The sequence below is a fragment of the Cyprinodon variegatus genome, unplaced genomic scaffold, assembly GCF_000732505.1.
Source record: "Cyprinodon variegatus isolate N-32 unplaced genomic scaffold, C_variegatus-1.0 Scaffold1023, whole genome shotgun sequence".
NCBI classification, from domain to species: domain Eukaryota; kingdom Metazoa; phylum Chordata; class Actinopteri; order Cyprinodontiformes; family Cyprinodontidae; genus Cyprinodon; species Cyprinodon variegatus.
In genome coordinates, this window is record NW_015151476.1 from 19,930 (window position 1) to 37,757 (window position 17,828).

Below are 17,828 nucleotides of genomic sequence, written 5' to 3' on the forward strand. Positions count from 1 at the left end.
TATATATATATATATATATATATATATATATAATGAGCAATATCTAGTTGGAAAAAACATACATAGCTGAAAAGAGAAAAATCATACATTGTTTTGAGAGTATAACAAGACAATTTCAGCACTTCTATCATTTACAGAAAAAAATATAAGCCACATTTAAAAACATTTGCAGCGTAAATAGATACAAATAACAAAATTATCATACAAACAATGCCAGCTTGTTTTGCATGATTATGATATTATTGCATTAAGATATATTTTTTTTGCAGTTTGTGCAACTTATTTATAAAACTTTTATGAATATATTAAGATTAAAACAAAAAGAACCGATAAAACATCTTGGATCATTTATATGGGAATATAGTGTATATTGAGAAAGATGCTGGTAGCGGCATCATGACATGTATAAACTTCATGGGAATACAGGTAAATGGAGAAAAATGCACCGCAATTGTTGAAGAAAACCTCTCAAAATCCATATTAGGTAACTCTGGAGTTAAGTTCATAAGCCCATCCACTCCAACGCAATGTCTACTGTTAATCTTCCAAATAAAACATGAGACCAAGATTTACTTTTTATCAAAATTCTCTTTTTAATTGTAAACTAGCATGTGAAAGATGGGCTCTGACCATGAAACATGGTGAAAGATGCGTCAATAGAGACAGGGAAGATCTTGGAGCTAAGTACAGGGCAAAACTATAAGATAACTTGTTAGAGCTTCAAAAAAGTTGCACACTCTAAAAGGATGATTTAAATTGTACAGCCCGACCTCTGGTTTTAAATGAAAGAAGAGTTAGAATTGCCCAGTCCGGTGAAATGCAGAAATTTACTGAAAGATCTGTCATATAACTTAAAAGTTGAAGAACATCCAGCTTCTCCATCCAATCTATGTAAGCAAATCTGCCGTTTCTCTAAATGTAAACTTTAAATCTGACTTTTTACGGAGGATATGGAGGTTACAGGACCTAAACAGATTTACAACATAAAATTGTTGCTATAGGTGGTTCTGAAATTATAAACACATGGGCATTTATCTGTGCTTTTATAACATGCATCCCTACTACTTTGTTATATAAAAATACTGTTAAAACTATGAAGTGGGTGTAATAAGTAATAACATAAAACATGAACATTATCCATGCACTTAATGATCAAGAAAAATGTAGATAGATAGATAGATAGATAGATAGATAGATAGATAGATAGATAGATAGATAGATAGATAGATAGATAGATAGATAGATGTAGATATATAATATAGATATTGTATATTTGCCAATAGATCGATAATATATATAAATAAATCTGTTTATAAATATATATAAACAGATTTATTTATTGCAATAAAAATACGTAATAATAATAAAGACGCACGCACTACGAGAACGTCAGAGATTTTAGCCAATCAGGAGCGGCCGGAGATCAGATGCACGTGACCGTGGCCGTTTCCTGTTTCTATTGTACTACACTACCATGAATTAGCCTCAGTCCTCCTAATGTGACCCTCTACAGTCAGTTCATCCTGTGGGGTTTGTTGTGGCCCAGTGAGCGCCCACTGACGTCGCTTCAGCCAGCGGAGGCAGCGGGACGGAGCAACATGGCTACCAGCAGCAGCAGTAGCAGCAGTAACAGTGTGGCTTTCCAGAGCAAGCTAACCTCCATAATGGAGATGCTGGCTAAAGCGGCCGTTATGGAGATCAGCAAACTGTGGGAGGACGGGTTCGCGGTGGTCCAGGTGGAGCTCCTCCGCAGAGAGAGCGAAATTAAAGCCCTGAACAGAAAACTGATGTCACTGGAAAAAGAGCGTTTCACGGCTGTTTCGCAAGCTGCTAATAAGTCCTCATCTTTACCGAGGAGAGAACACCAAAACAATCTACTGCCCCCTGGCGCTGAAGGTTGGAACTACAGCTAAACCTGCATCTATTTAGTAAATGCTTCCATTGGGGTTTTTATTTACTGTACCAAGAATTTATTACTACAGTGCAGCTGTAATTTAGAAAACCCTGTTCATTTGTTGCAATGATTTAATCCTAAGGGTTAAAATAATGTGTAGATTCATTACATACATGGAAATATATGTCAGTCATTTGTTAGTTATTTTTTTTTATTTTTTCTTCTGTTGGGTTTTTGCAGTTAAAAGCCCCAATTTCCCTAAGAGCTATTTTTAAATATCAGAATAAATGGAAAAAATTGCCTTTAAAACATTGTTCCAGGTCCCACCCACCTAGATCAAATTTCTCATCAGGGTGTTAATTTTAAATCCTCCTTTTCACTATTTAGTTGTGATGAATCCCCTCTGGACTACAGCTTTAGAGCTCTCTGTCAGTTTTTACGTTTTTTTTTTTGTTTTGTTTTTTTATTAGAGCTATCGACTAAAAGACAGATCTCCTGCGCAAAGCAGCACCTACAGCCTCCGCTGTTCTTCCCGTCTTGCTCCGCTCCGACTTAATAATAATATAGCATGTGCTATATTATTATTAAATTCAGGAGCAAAACATGCAGAAATGAACACTTTAATTTAATTTAACATATTAAAAAAATCCTCATCATCCAGCCAGTTCAGTTTCTGCCCAAATATTTTCTTCTTTTTTTTGTGGATGTTTGTAGCATTGATAACTAGGATCATACATGGATTATATTAAATAGGTTTGTTCTCTGCTTCCAAACTCAGCATCTCTTCATCCAAGCCTGAGATGAGAAGTTTCTTATGAAGTAGTAAGAGGCGCTCTTGGGCGTTTTCACTGGATTTGATGAAACTTTTAAGCCTATTAGTACAAATAAAATATTTTGATCGAGATGAGAAATGAGCTTCCTGGTATGTTGAGGTACCAATAGTTTGCATTAAACATACGGTCTTAGTTTTTAGGAATATATAAGCTCAAGAATGAGCCTGGAATGGCTTTAGAATGTCTTTGTCTCCATTTAAACCCAGGTTTAAAGCCTTGCAGGGCAGCCTAAAGCACACTGCTCTCATTAAGCCATAAAAAAAACAAAAACGGTCAGTTCAGGTGTTTTATAAAATATGTGGGTCAGGAAATTGTCTATATACCAAAATGAACGATTGTTGTTCTCAACTTCATTTGATTTTTAATCGGTTACCCCTGTTTTATAGTAATATGAGAAAAGACAGACAAATACTGATGAACCATAACGTCCTTGGCAGAGGTCATCATCACTGATTGTGGAAATATTGTGGCTTTAGTTGGATTTTTTTTGTCCTTTTTTTTTATTAATTTGTTTATTATTTTTAAGCTTGGCCAAGAAGACTCATAACATATCCTTTATTGCTTTATGAAACTCTATTTTTTTAATTAAAAAACAAATTACAATTCTGTTTCATTTCAGGTCCTTCAGTAGAACCGGTCCAGGCATCATCTTCGGATCAGAGCGTCCAGGATAAACCAGACCCTTCAGGGAATAACAAAGCACAACTACCTGTTCAGATGGAGGTTAATCAAAGTGGAACAAAGCAGCGTGAGGCGGGCTGCTGTGAAAGTGAGAATAAAGACATAGAGGACTCAGTAGTGAAGCTGGAGGAGGACAATGATGTTGAGATTGTGGAACAGGAAGTGGATTTAAATCCCAGGAGCAGCATAGCAGGTCACCACGAAGTGGAAGGAATCCAACATTCTGCTGAAGCGCCACAAGAGAAAGAAGCCCAGCCCTGGGTGGGAGTGGGAGACAGCGACACAGAAGATGATTCTGACTGTTTTTTAGAATCAAATCAGCTTTCGCAAAATCTAGACTCAGAAATCTTACTCATTCAAAACTCTCTGGACATACTTGACAACTCAGTTGATGCAGCTCATTCTGATCGGCACATGATGGAGAACAGGGCGCTTCAATGTGCTTTAAGTAAATCCAGAGCGCCCGGGACTTTCAGCCAATCGCAACCAAGGCAGCAAACGTCGCACCACGCAGACAGAGAAGCGTCTGTCGGGTTCCTTTTAGAAAAACAGTGGCGAACTAAAAACGTGCCGGCTTACAACCCTGACGGTAGACTGTTCGTTTTAGAGGAGCCGGAGTTGTGCAAAACGGTAGCCAGTCGGCGCGTTAAGGAGAAATGGTACATCTGTCCGTTCTGCGGAAAAAGCTTTGACCGCGTCAGCCATCTGCAGATCCACCAGCGGATCCACACCGGGGAAAAACCATACACATGTGAAATGTGTGGCAAGAGTTTTTCCCAGAGGAGTAACCTGCGAACTCATCAACGAACTCACAAAGAGGCTCTTTCTTAAAAGATTTGATTTTATTTTCATATTACTGTAACATTTTAGCCAGTTATTACTGTGGAACTGTTTTTAAAATAGCCGTGACATATCTGGTGAGGTGAAGGGGAAAGCAAACTGATCCTTCCACTGTAATAAACTCTCTCTAATTCTTAGATTAAGACTTTTAAACACTTGCAGCACCTTGTCCTTCTATCATCTCCCCTGGTTAAGATGTGTAGAAAGCATTAAAATAAATGTATCTGATAATGCAGTCGTATGTCCTCAGTAAAACATTTAGAAAAAACAACATTGAATTATAGTTTAATAAGTGGTGGGAACAACGTTATGAAATAATCCACCATAGTAGGATGATTCTCCAACTAACATTGGTGTCCCAAGCAGAAATAAGAAACAAAAACATATTTTTATTTATGTTGCACTTACTTAAAGTTAGGGGTGTAAATCACATCCATCATGGCGATTCGATTCAGTATCGATTTCCTGACCCAACGATTCGATTATTTTCAATATTTAAGAATACACCACGATACAATTCGATTATATTAATCGGTAAATTGTTTTTTTTTTTTTTTTACACCTTACAGGCTAAACAAAGTTTCAAATTTGAGATAAATCAATGAAAGCTGTAATATCGTTATGCATTTGTTTGTTTTTTTAGAAACAACAGCAAATAACAGAATAGAAAAGTTGCATCAAAAAATACTGCACTGAATCAGTGCAATGCAATACCTCAGCTCCAGGCGTCCCCGCCCCCTCCACAGACACTCCGCTTCTCCTCTCCCAAATTGTTGCTCACCACGGACAGGAGGCCGGCTTATTTTGTTTTTATGACCGAAATTGCGGAAAACAACTCATGAAGTTTGACCCACTAGAAGAGCGAGGTGCGCGAGAACGCTGGGACCCTTTTTCCACCTGGATCTCCGCTCTCTTTGGCCCTCATGTCCATCCGTCGTCTGACTACCGGTAAACTCACCTCCACTTCTTCATCGCCTCGGCCGTATCTAGACCCACAGTGTAGCACAGACCACGCTTCAATATTGAGCATAATTTAAAAATGTCTGTGTGAAGCTTACTGCAACACACTGCTGCAGCAGGATAACCAGGAAGCGAGGTAGGAGGGCAAAATAGGTTTAGCGCCACCGCAGCACGGGAGGAGAATTATGCCCAGGAGCAAATGGATAAAAATAGACCAGAGGAAAAAAAAACATGAATCGATACTCTTGCGGACGTGTCGATGCATCGGATCGTCGGCTGTTGGATCGATGCATCGATACAAAACGATTATTATTTACACCCCTACTAATAGTGATGGGTCATTGAGGCATCTTGAAGCGTTCAACACATTGCTAAACTGTATTGAATAAGTAATGTTTATTTATATAGCACCTTTCACAGACACAGAGGTCACCAAGTGCTTCTCAAAATTACAATACAGATAAAAATACATGAGAAACAACTGTATTGGTCACATGACTTTCTTGAAAAGAAACAGATTTGTTCAATGGGCGCGATGCATCGGTGTTGCTGGACGCATCACTACTTACTAGACACAAAGACAAACTTACAAAGAAATAATAGCTAAATTACAGTATATATAATAATAGAGTTCCTTGGTCAGGTTTTGGACTCTCAGTCCCTCTAGACTGAAATTATATTTGATTCAACAGCAACTTTATTAGAAAATGGCACAATTTCCTTATTTTAATGAGAAGTATAATGCTTGAAAGATATTAGTTTGTTTGTTTTTTTAATAAAAGGACCACCTGTCCTTAGGTATCACTGTCATTTTCTCCACAAAATGTAACTTTTAGACTTAAACCTTATTGTCATTTTTTTATGCACAGAGTGTATAAAAAACAAAATTGTGTTGCATACAGCTTACAACAGTGTTATGATATTGTAGTTGGAGTAAGATAAATATTACCAATATAAGGTGTAGCAGTGATCAGGTCATACACAAAGTTGGACAAAAAAAAGAAACCAGTTTAAATAATGGTATAAATGGGTTCTGTTTAAAAGGATAAAAGTTTCAGTCACATTGGTAGTGCAAAAACAATGATGCAGAGTCCAGTTTGGCATTCAACAGCCTGGTGGCAGTGGGAAAAAGCTGTTGCAGAACCTGCAGCGGATGCTGCAAAGCCTTTCCTAGAGGGCAGCAGGGAGAACAGTTCATGTTGGGGGTGTTTTAATCTTTTCACTATTTGTCTTCTTACAACCACATCAGTTATGTGACAGGAGAGCTAATGGTAGGATAGCAGTGTTGGCTCCATGAATGGAAGAGAAAAAAATCAGGGTAAAGTTTTGTAAAACCAAGAGGTTTGTTCTACTTTTTCCTTTCAATGAAAGAAAAAAAAATATTTTATGGTTTATTTTGAGTACATTTCATGCTAACTCCAAAACAGTGATTAGAATGCCAATATCTAATAAGATTTAAACAGAAATGTGATAGAATATGTCATTTCATTATAACCCCTATCATTTAATGTTTCTGCACTTGGTGATGAAGTAGAACAAAACTAAATATTTCTAAAAAGATATGTTGGATTTTCTGAAAAATAGAACCTAATGTGGCTGTAGTTGGAGACTCGTCCAATAACAGCTATTGATACCTCCAACATCCATCCATCCAATGTCTTTACCTTCTTCATGATCACTGGATGGGCGGCGGTGGGTTCACCAAGGGCAGGTTTCCAGTCCATCGCAGAAAAACACACTAATAGCAGTTAAAAAGCCCCCAGTAGGGTCCTGGAGAGAACCTATATGCATCCATAGCGAGAACATGCAAACTCCATGCAAAAAGACCAAGAACTTTGCTGCAGCTGTTCTAAAAAATGCACCAGTATTTCAATTTCTTTCAATTTACACTTCATTCTTCTTGTCTTTACTTGATTGCAGTTTTCAGCACATATTTAAATAGTAATTTATTCCGTTTTAATGCAGATGTGTGCTGCTCTTTAGAAGCTGGCTATAAGAAAATGGCCATTCACTGAAACCTGCCCCTGCAAACAAAGCTGGAACTCTGATGGTGCTAAATTAGGACTAATTACACTTACCAGCACAGTATGGAGGGAGTGATGTGTGGAAAAAGACTTTTCATTCCTGCAATCATGACTGTAAACTAGTGCTGGACTTGAACTGAAGCGCTGTACATGGGTCAATGACCTTTTATTTTTGATTGGCTAAAAATAACTCTTTCAATGTTTTCAAATTAAAGGTTAAGTTGGAAAAAATAGTATAAAGCGTTTATACAGAAATGAGTAACTATATATATATATATATATATAAAATATCCATCATCTTTACCAGCGACGGACAGCAATATCCCGAAATCCTCGTTTTCCAGCCACTTTTGTTGAAATTAGCATTTTCCCATCCTCTCGGTTTCCCCTTCCGCAAAAATATATTGCAATATAATATATCTGATGAAATTGTTCTTATATATATATATATATATTTTTTTTTTTTTTTAAATAAAGCATTTTAAATGCCACAGTAATCACATTTAATGAATTTTAATGCCAATTAAGATTATTTAAAAAAAAACTAGTAATTTTAAAAATAATAATTTAATGACTTCTAATGATTTTTAAAGACCAGCAGAAACCCTGGGATAGGAACTCCACGTCTCCCCGCTGTAAAACAGACCTTCACTGTAGACTTTAACAGAACTGTTTACAGTAACTCACTGTGATGTAAAAGTTGGATTAAATGGGTTCTATTTCTATGAACAGAAATAAATTCCAAGTATTTACTGAGATATTCTTTAACATGTCCCCTACTTGGCTTACAGCAAAGATAGCGTTTTCTAGATTTTTCTAGTCACGTTTAAAAAGGTCAAATACTTTTTAAGGAATTCATTTTTATCTAATCTGGTACCAAAGACACACAAAAAAATGTAACAGCAGTAGCCACCCATGCTCTGATAGCTTTGGGGGTTTTTTTTATAAAAAAAAACTTAAATGCTCAAATGCATGGAATATTGTGTTTAAATTGATTTTTAAAAAATGGGAATACTCAAGAAAAATTTTTTTAAAGCCCAGTGGCTTTGAAGGCTAAAGGTATTTCATTTATTTCAATATTACGCTTATTAATCCATTGATTAACCAGGCAGGATCAATATTTTCCTCCTTTATATTGAAACAACTCCTAATTCTTTATAAAGACTGGAAATACTGTATATCATTTTAAATGAAGGTGGTATTTCCTCACACATCTGCATATATTGGACCAATATTTCCTGGAAATAATGGCCTTTTAGTGCAGTTCATGACTTTAAAAGCCTCTAATAATAATTAAACGTTATTGAAATTTACCTCTGTAGGGACTAGCCTGTATAAATAAAGGATCCATAATAATGATAATATTAAAAGAAGCCTTTGAGGCAGGGATGAAATGATAATAATTTAACTTTATAGATCTCACATTGGAGAAATTTACCTCTGCATTTTAAGCCATCCCCTTGGGGAGCAGGGGGCTGCCATTGTGTGGCACCCAGGGAGCAATCAGGGGTTAAGGGTCTCACTCAGAGACCCAGAGTGGAGTCTGTGGGAGTGGGTTTTGAACTTATAACCTCACAATTCCAAGCTCTATGCCTTAACCACTAGGTTGCCTGCATGCAGGATAGACCTGAGGTTAAGTAGTACAGGGGTTTATATCCTAATGACCATTTAAAAGCTCTACATTGAAGACGGATTTATCTAGTGGAGTTTGTGTGGATCAGCAGGAAATTTGGAGTAACCACCTCACGTAGGAGCCCATGTGGTTTGAGGTTTCACCTTTATTCCTACTGAAGCAGATTAAAGTGGGTGCACTATAGAGAAAAGGTTTAGCATTTCTATAGACGTCAATGGACTATTTCACATAAAGCTAAAAGGTCATCTTGCTGCTTCGTCTTTATTGTTTTTCACCACCCAACCTGCAGTCAATTATGTAACTTCTTAGGTGAATCAATAACCTGTGATGCGTGTATATTAAATAAACAGCTTCATTAAATGGAAAATGATGAGACAGAACCACAGTGCAATTTAACAGCCTCTTATTGACTATGTTTAAAATCCCATACGGTGTCATTTTAATGAAAGTTTCACATGAAGACATAAAAACAACTTCCACTGTATCCACAGAGCTTCTTCATAGTAAATAAAACCTCCAGCCGCTTATCAGTGATCATTTTACAGTCGGCCATGTTTTCCAGTTCTGCCCCATTAAATCCAGACAAAAACATTTTCCTCCAGATGAGTCTTTTGATCCCAGATCCTCCTTTTAGCCTTTGGTTCCTGCAGGTAGCTGTTGATGTTTCTCATGCAGACACACCTATGAGTCATTGGCATCATGACTGCTGATTGCAAAGTCAGTAACACTGCTTTTATTCTGCAGGGGGAAAATTGCATCCTGTACACAATTCAAAACGGATATTTTAAGGAAAAAAAACTTGCTTTCAAAACCTGTTTAACCCATAGAAAAACAAAGCATTTACATTTAGCTAATTATTTACATTAAAGACTATAGTTTATGTAATAGTAAATACAGTCAGAAAAAAAAAATCCTTAAACCATCTTTGTTTTCTCTTTTTTGTTCATTGCATTATTCAGATAACATACCTGTATGATGAAAAATTGAGAAAAACAAAGGGCATGTAATAATTATTTCCATGACTGTGTAGTAAACTAGAGGCTCAGGCTAGAAAAATGATCTAATTTCTTTCTATTTGTACAAAATGTATAAATACATTTTATTTTAACACATAAAAGAAGCAATTATTCTTGGTTTTACTATATTATATTATGCATAGTATGATTATTAGTTATAAAATCTCATTTATACCATTTAAAATTATGATTTTGAGAAACAAACAAAAAAGAAATAGAATAAACACTCGTTAATTACAGTGGTTTTTGTAAGTGCTGATTTTCAACTTGATCGACTGAAAAGGTGGCTGATTGGGAAACTATAACGGAGCATTAGGGCGAGACTAAAAGAAGAAAGCATTAAGGAGAATAAAGTCATTCTCTTATGACTTTATTCTCATAATATTACCAGAAAGAAATAAGAATTTTATGAGATTAAAGTTATGATATAATAAAGTCGTCAGAGTATTATTCCTTGCAGAAAAAAATCTTTTACCCATATCTGATCAGTACATCCAGACTACCAAACGGCAATCTAATCTCCATTTGTGTAACATAATAACCTAATAATCTGATGCTGATCGGCTAAAAGGTTTATTATTTCATTATTTGTAAAGCTTATCCAAAAGTAAACCTTCAGAAGCTTCTCAAATTCCTCATAAAAAAAAAGGGGGAATGCTTCATGTTTTTGCAGAGCAACAGTAGAGCGATCCTTAAACTACACTTCAAATAATCTCTGATTTATCTTGATTAATCCAGTAAATTCGTTTTTTCTAACTTAGTTTCAATATAAAACTTGGAAAATTGATGAATAATGAAAAAGCCCTTTTATCAACCTCTTGTAGTGAACAGCCCTTTTTTTTTTTTTTGCTGCAGGGCCTTCATTGTGCAAAACATGTAGCCCATTTTTTTTTATTTCACATGCAAATTAGCAACAGAAAACCAGCTGGAAGTCCAACGGACGGAACTATTTCTTTTCCCTCTTTCTTTGGAGTGCCGGTGCCTCCCCATTTTAGAACGTTGCCCTGGGCAGGAAGCCACATTGCCCATATTTAAGCCTAGCACTAATGCAGAGGCTTATTGTTATTAAAAATACATTCTTAAGATAACATATTCCAGCTACTAAAAGACTCTAAAACAAGCAGATGTAACTGCAATCACCTCTTTCTATGGGCAGTTTGGGGGCAGAGGTAAAGCTAAATGAGAAAGCAACCGTTTGCTGTGATGGACGGGAATTCATGGAGCTTAAACAACACCTGCAATTGTCCTTTTTAGTGTTCTGTTTCATAAAAGTTAAATACTTGGTCATTCAAAAATCACAGTCTGTCAGTGCAGGAAGGCCAGCAGGTTTTCCACATGTTCAAATGATGATAGAAAGTCTGAGGTTCAGATAATCTGCGGTCTGTAATATTGGTTGCTTTGCAGCAAAATGGCAGTGGGTCTCTCGATGGGCCTCAGGACCCCGTTTCTGGCATAAAACATTTTGCTGAGAGTCTTCGAAAGGTGCTGGGAACTATTTCCATCAGAATCCTCCTGCCCATCTGTTGTGGACGATTCAGGCATCGAGTCGTCTTCTGGTAGGGAGCCACCTTCCTGCAGGTGGCCCAGGTCAGGCTCCTTACAACCGTTAGCTTCATCCTGCTGATTCTTCAGGGGAACCAGAGATGAAGGAAGACCAGAATCCTGGAAGAAATAACACAAAAAGGAATAAAATATACAGTAGGGGGTAGAAATATCTTCCTCATTACTCCTAAATGTCTCCTGATTTTCATTGTTTCCTCATTAGGTTTTAGCTCATTTTTTGGTTAATTTTCACTAGTCACAATCAAAAACGGATTATTGCAAAATCTGTATAAAGATCACTTAAACAGATCCTGTCTGACAATATGAAGGTGGCTTAAAGATCTTAAAAAGGAATATGTAATAGTACCCCAGTCTGAAGAAATACAGAGACAGGTAAGAAAAAAAGCCATCAAGTCAATGAAGCTGCAAACTGTAAAAAAAAAAAAAGAAAAAAAAAAAGAGTTTCGGACTGCTGCAAACTACAGCAAAAACTATTATCTACAGATTGAGATTATATCAAATGTTGGGGAGCCTCGTTAGGGGTTGCTGACGGACTTGCATCAATCACTTATCCATGGGATCACAAAACGACCAACATTATCATCTGCGCATGCAGGTGGTGCAGTGGTTAGCGGCCGACCCAGGTTTGAATCTGACCTGTGGTACTTTGCGCATGTCTCTCCCCCTGCCTCATTCCCCCTTTCCTGTGAGCCTACTATCGAAAAAACAAGCCACTAGTGCCGCAAACACTAAAAAAAAAAAAAAAAATTAAACCAGATCATACAGTCAAATTGATTCAAAATTTTCTAAGTAAAAAACAATTGATTGTATCGACTCATCGACTAAGCATGCTTGTAGCGACAGTGGAGAGGAAAAACTCCCTTTTAACAGGAAGAAACCTCCAGCAGAACCAGGCTCAGTGTGAGCGGCCATCTGCTGAGGCCGACTGGGGTTCAAGGAGACGGAAGCAGAGATACAAAAAGCAGCTGTAAAAGGTTGCTCATCAACAAAAACCTTGGAGGAGATGCCATAAATTTGAAAAGCATTTAGGAAAAATAACATGACACTGTTATGCTCTGGGGCTACTTTCCTTACTTAGGATCTTTTTAATAGTTGGTACAATAAATTCTGCACTGTAGCAGTAAACCTCGAAGACAAAAGTTGAGCTGATGCGTCCCCGTTTGACGCAGCAGGACAGCAATTCAATGCACTAGGGCTGAAACAATTAATCTGATTAATTGATTACTGAAATAATCATCAACTGATTCAGTAATGGATTAATCATTAACTGGAGTATAGAGACTCTAAAACAGGTCAACCCACCTTGAGCAACAATTATACCACAATAGTAAAAAAAATATATAAATATTTTGCATTTAGGATGAAAATCTTTGCATCTGTCAGTATGCTCTATCCAGAACTAAAATCTTTATTTTCAGTTGGTTTAATTTCTCAAAAAGTCTTCTTTAAGGAACCTTTTGCTTTCAAATTATTAATCGATTAATTGAACAAATAATCGACAGAATAAATTGTTAGTTGTAGCCCTACAAAGCAAATTAGCAAACCGTTTTAGAACTACAAATGTTTAATTTTAGAGTTTATATTTTAGTCTATTTAATGTTTTTGCTTTGCACATAGGGCCAGGTTGATTGACACATTTTCTTTTGTAAACTAGATTATTCTTTTAAAACTGCATGCTGAATTGTTTCTTTATCGAATTGAAAGCTTGTTTGAAACATCCAATTGTAAAAAAAATCTGGAGAAATTTGTTCTTTGTCTGCGACTGTCTTCCCACCTCATCTCTATCAAACCATCTATAAACAAAACTACATTTCAGTCTAAAGTCTCAGGTGTGACTCCTACCAGCGACATGTTGCTGCTCTTCACATTGGACTCCACCTTTTTCCTACGCTCCTTCTCTCTGTTCGTCTCACTGACTCTCATGCTCTCTGTTTCAACGTTCCAGACGACGGGACGCCCGCATTCATCCCACGTTACATCCGCTGCGGGTCCCCACCTCTCAGCCAAAGTGGACTGGCTGCACCTGTGGGCGGTGCGGTCCTGCAGACAGGGAGGTGGAAGTTATAACACAGATACACCAACTGCTGAAACATTCATAAATCTTGAGTTTAACAACAGTTCGCACATTAAAAACACCAACTTTAATGTATTTTATAAAATTTAGAGAAACAACCCAAACACCAGTCAATATTTAGATATGTTTAATGGTTATTTACAGCCGAACCTAGCTTTATACCACTTCTGTATACCTGATAAGTGTCACTAATGTTCTCTAATAATACTCTGTATTCTCTCATTTAAATAACTTTCTAAAAAACTATTAGACTTAGCTTTTAGCAGATCTGTTACATAAAAGCAAAACACTGCCAAAACAAAAATAGAAATCTGTCAAGTAGATTAGAAGCAGCTTACTATCAGTAGATTAAATGATTTAGTGTGAACTCATACTTTCTCCGAATATCTTTTATCTTGAATTAAAATATGTGTGGAGGATGAGTTTCTCCTCATGCTCCGATAACTGCTTCTTTATTATAAACACTTTTTACCCCAGCATTATTATTCAATGAAAAAACTTGCTTTGAGGGAAGGAATCTGAGAATGAAAAATAGAAGGATCATACACAGATCATCCCATGGACGATACGCTGGAAAAACGATCTAGAAATAAGCAAAACATTTCTGAAATTAAGTGTATTTACCCTTAATTTGAGTAGGTAAATGAAATAGTTTGCCAATGAAATTAGTATTTTTACTCTTAAAATACGATAATTAGTTTATATGCACTTGAAATAAGACAATGCAATTGTGTTTTCTTATTTTAAGTATTAATTATCTTGTTCCATTGGCAAAATGTCTCTTTTATCTCACCAATCCAAGAACAAATGCACCTATTTTAAGAAAAAATTACTTATCTAGATTTCAATTTTTTCCAGTGTAGCTCGACAGCCGGATCATCGATTCAATAGAAAGCATTGTTGGGTAAAGTAAATGTGTTACACTGCAATGATTTAATTGTGATTCTTCTGTAAACTTTTCAAAGTAAAAAATTAAATAAAACATATATTTTCTGCTGCATGTTTACCCAGAATTAGTTGATTTATCATTTTGGCCAAAACAGTGTAAATAATTGTGGCTAGTTTTTAGTGGTGTGATAGCTGGTGCCTTAATAACAGAACTTTTTGACCGCTATATTATAGTATGGAAGTTTAACCCTAAAACTTGATGAGGAGGAGAGTGATGCTTCCAGCTGCAGACAACTGCTGCATGTCGCACTAAAATAAAGTTTTTTAGTCACATAGTTATAAAGGCTTAAACAATTCCAACCAAATGATGCCTATTTAGATCTTTTGCATCAAGTAGAAAGAAGCTGCACACCACTCTGGCATATACTAGTGTTTTTAAATCCCACATTATGGTGCTGGTTTGCTAGGTCTCTAGGTTAATGTTGTCATGCAGCATTTCTTCTAGATCCCACAATTTAAATCTTTATCTTATGAACTATTAATGTATGAGCCTTGGATGAAGTGGTTGAAAGAAACAAAGTAAATGTACTGGATTATTATAGTTAAGTACTTTTTTGATAAATTTTTAGAGGGTTACTTGTAACTTTCACTACGCTACACTTCAAAGTCAATTGTCGTACTTTCTACTCCATTACATTTCTAGAAAGCTGCTACTTACTTGTTCCTTTTGGCTCAGCTTAGCTTAGTAATTCGCTATTGCTGTTTCTCTATTTTTTTTTATGTAATTTCAACATGGCAGATAGCAGCACTTAGGACTGAATTAGAACGCCACCGTTTAAGAGATTTGCATGACATTCCACAAATGTGAGAAACTCAGGGCAGATATTATTTGTAGTTTATCCTCTCAAAACCCACCGGGTCGCCGTTTTAAAGCATTTACAACTAATAGCTCAGAATGCATGAAATAACACGTAAAATATTCATTAAAATGTTTATCACAATAATTGTCATTTTTTTAGGCATTTTTATGCTGAAGTTCTTTACAGGTGGTATAGAATCTGTAGCAGAGGTTCTACGTATCAATATATCAGGTGGTTTCTGAAAGTTACAGGTTCCTGTAAATTACTCAGAAACGTACTGATATTAGAAAAGTTCATTTGTATTTTTTAATACTGAAATACTTTTAAATGCATGTGCTTTTGAACTATTAAGTATTTTCAAAAGTGAGTACTTCAATACTTTAACTTTAGATGTTTGACTGAGCAACTTTTACTTGTAGTTGAGAAAGATTTGACTAGGAGTACCAATACTTTTACTCAAATATACTGTGGAGTACTTCGTCCACCACTGCTGTGATGTCACTATTTTCTTTTTGGTGGCATTCATGTATCGTAGTAACATCAGAGTTTGTTGTTCAGTAGGGTATCTCCTCACTACTTAACAGCTTTAGGCTGCTTTCTTTCACACTTTTTAACTCAGAAAATACAACTATTGTGAGCTGCAATCCTCAATACAAGAAAAAGGGAAAAACTATGAGCTATTTTAGATTTTCTTTATTCTTTTTCTGTGAAAATAAACAAAAATATTAGTGACTTTTCTCAAAATCAAACTGCCCTAAAATGAGTTTCTCTTCTTTTTGAAATCTACTCTAAATCTCTATCATCTGTGTGCATCCGCCTGCTAAAGTTGATGCATTTTCTATTTTGTTCTGTGTGGATTATTATGTAACTTTACCCTTTGGAAACTTAATTAATATTCTGAGTTCTTGACATAATTCTTGTCATCCTTTAAGGGGCACAATTTAATATCTTTAATCTTTTTTCACTGATTCAGGATGTTTTGAAACTCACCAGAGACATTTGGCTGTATTTAGTACGGCTGTCCACTCTGAGCAGAGCATAATCCTCAGGCTGGAAATATGAAGAAAATACATTTAGTATATATGAAACGAAACATTTAGTAAAAATCCTAAAAATGAACTGAGTTCCTTTAGGGTTCTATTAATAACAGCTTTCCGTCATAGCTGTGTGTCCCTTTGTTTGAAGCTGCAGTAACGTGTAATCATTGGCCTCCGTGGCAGCTGCTGACGACAGCCTGCCAGCTCCACCCTAACAGGACCTGTATGCCGACCTGATCTTTGTCTCCGGTAACCGGGGTTACTGATCTCACTGAGAAAGGTATCATACGCGTGTTTGTACCTGCATTCGGGAAACTGAGCTTGCAGAGTTGAGTCTCCTGAAGGAGGCCTGTCTTGAAAGCGTATCGATTTCATCCCTGTGTGGAAAAACAAAAAACAAGAAAACACAAGCAGCAAACTTAGACTATTTAATAAAACACAAAAAGTTTGACTGAAAATGCAGAGTTATAGAAAAGGTTAAGTGCTTTAAAGCATTTTGCATCACTCTGCAAGAGGAAAGCAGGTACAGCTCACCTCGTTTCCCGAAGTTCCATCTTCAGCATTTTGGTTTTCCTTCCATGATGCCATCGGACGACCAGGACCGCTGTGACCAGCACCAGGACCAAAACTCCGGCTGTAGTACCGATAATGATCAGCAGCAGGTTGTCCCCAGGCTCGTTCAAATCGAGTTTTCCTCTAGGTCTCTCTAAGAGAGGAAATTTACATGCTGCTGATTAATCTCCCTTTTAAAAGCACATTTATTTTAGGCAAACCAGTGTCAAATATTTTCAAGCCTCCTATTCAATAAAAAACAAACCCTTATATCTAAATAACTATTGCTTCACCTTTAAAACTCTACGTCAGAGCTTAAGAAGCTTGGAAATGACCAACAGAATAAAAACCATGTGATACTGTATTCCACCTCCTCATCAGTCTGGTTTAAGGGACAAACATTGAACTATAAGTGCACCCAATGAAGTTTAATCCTTTTTCTGTTCTTTAAAACCTACCGCACTTGTTACAGGCTAATTAAAAGCATTTGACTCAGTAGATTATAACATATTTTGCCGCTAATCATTACCTGATGTCACTAAGGATATGCTTCAAGGCTTCGAGGCTTTACATGGTCTCTCTAAGACTGAGTGCTGCTGATGGTATCACAATCTCTATGCTGAGGATATTGTTGTCAGTTGCTATGGAAACTCTAAGGACTGATTCCTGATTATTGCATCTGATGTTATTTAGATATATAAATATCGAATTAACTTGGCTAAAGTGCCAAAAGTAATATTACCTGTTAAATATATTACATTTACATCTATTACAGGAGTTTTCAACGTTTCCCAGGCCAAGGACCCCCAAAACTGATTGTGAGATGGAGCGGGGACCCCCTAATTATATATAGTATGAAATTGTGTTATATCAATCTGGTCCAATAGTCACTCTATTACAGATGGAGTAATGTAAGGAAAGTAATTTCACCCTGGGATTATTAAAGTATTTCTGATTCTGATTCCTGGTTGAT

General features: G+C 36.4%; 2 protein-coding genes across 2 annotated transcripts in view; one reads left to right on the top strand and one right to left on the bottom strand.

Moving 5' to 3' along the window:
* The first annotated feature begins 1,450 nt into the window (after positions 1-1,450).
* Positions 1,451-4,704, top strand: LOC107100881 (zinc finger protein 37-like). Its single transcript, XM_015399544.1, has 2 exons — positions 1,451-1,896; positions 3,347-4,704. The coding sequence occupies exons 1-2, from the start codon at positions 1,599-1,601 to the stop codon at positions 4,237-4,239; spliced, it is 1,191 nt and encodes a 396-aa protein (XP_015255030.1). The 5' UTR covers positions 1,451-1,598; the 3' UTR covers positions 4,240-4,704.
* Positions 4,705-10,772: 6,068 nt separating this feature from the next.
* The window catches only part of LOC107100888 (nectin-4-like), a 44,296-nt gene continuing 37,240 nt past the window's right edge, over positions 10,773-17,828 (bottom strand). The window contains exons 7-11 of the mRNA XM_015399554.1: positions 16,838-17,009; positions 16,605-16,680; positions 16,257-16,316; positions 13,287-13,484; positions 10,773-11,543 (exon numbers count right to left, since the gene is read on the bottom strand). Coding sequence (XP_015255040.1) covers positions 11,247-11,543; positions 13,287-13,484; positions 16,257-16,316; positions 16,605-16,680; positions 16,838-17,009 — 803 coding nt within the window. The 3' untranslated portion in view covers positions 10,773-11,246. The remainder of the gene's footprint in view (positions 11,544-13,286; positions 13,485-16,256; positions 16,317-16,604; positions 16,681-16,837; positions 17,010-17,828) is intronic.

Excerpts from the sequence above, each read along its gene's own strand:
- LOC107100881 (XM_015399544.1), top strand. The coding sequence starts at position 1,599 with ATGGCTACCAGCAGCAGCAGTAGCAGCAGTAACAGTGTGGCTTTCCAG. Across the intron at positions 1,897-3,346 it reads ACTGCCCCCTGGCGCTGAAG|GTCCTTCAGTAGAACCGGTC; the intron begins GTTGGAACTACA and ends GTTTCATTTCAG.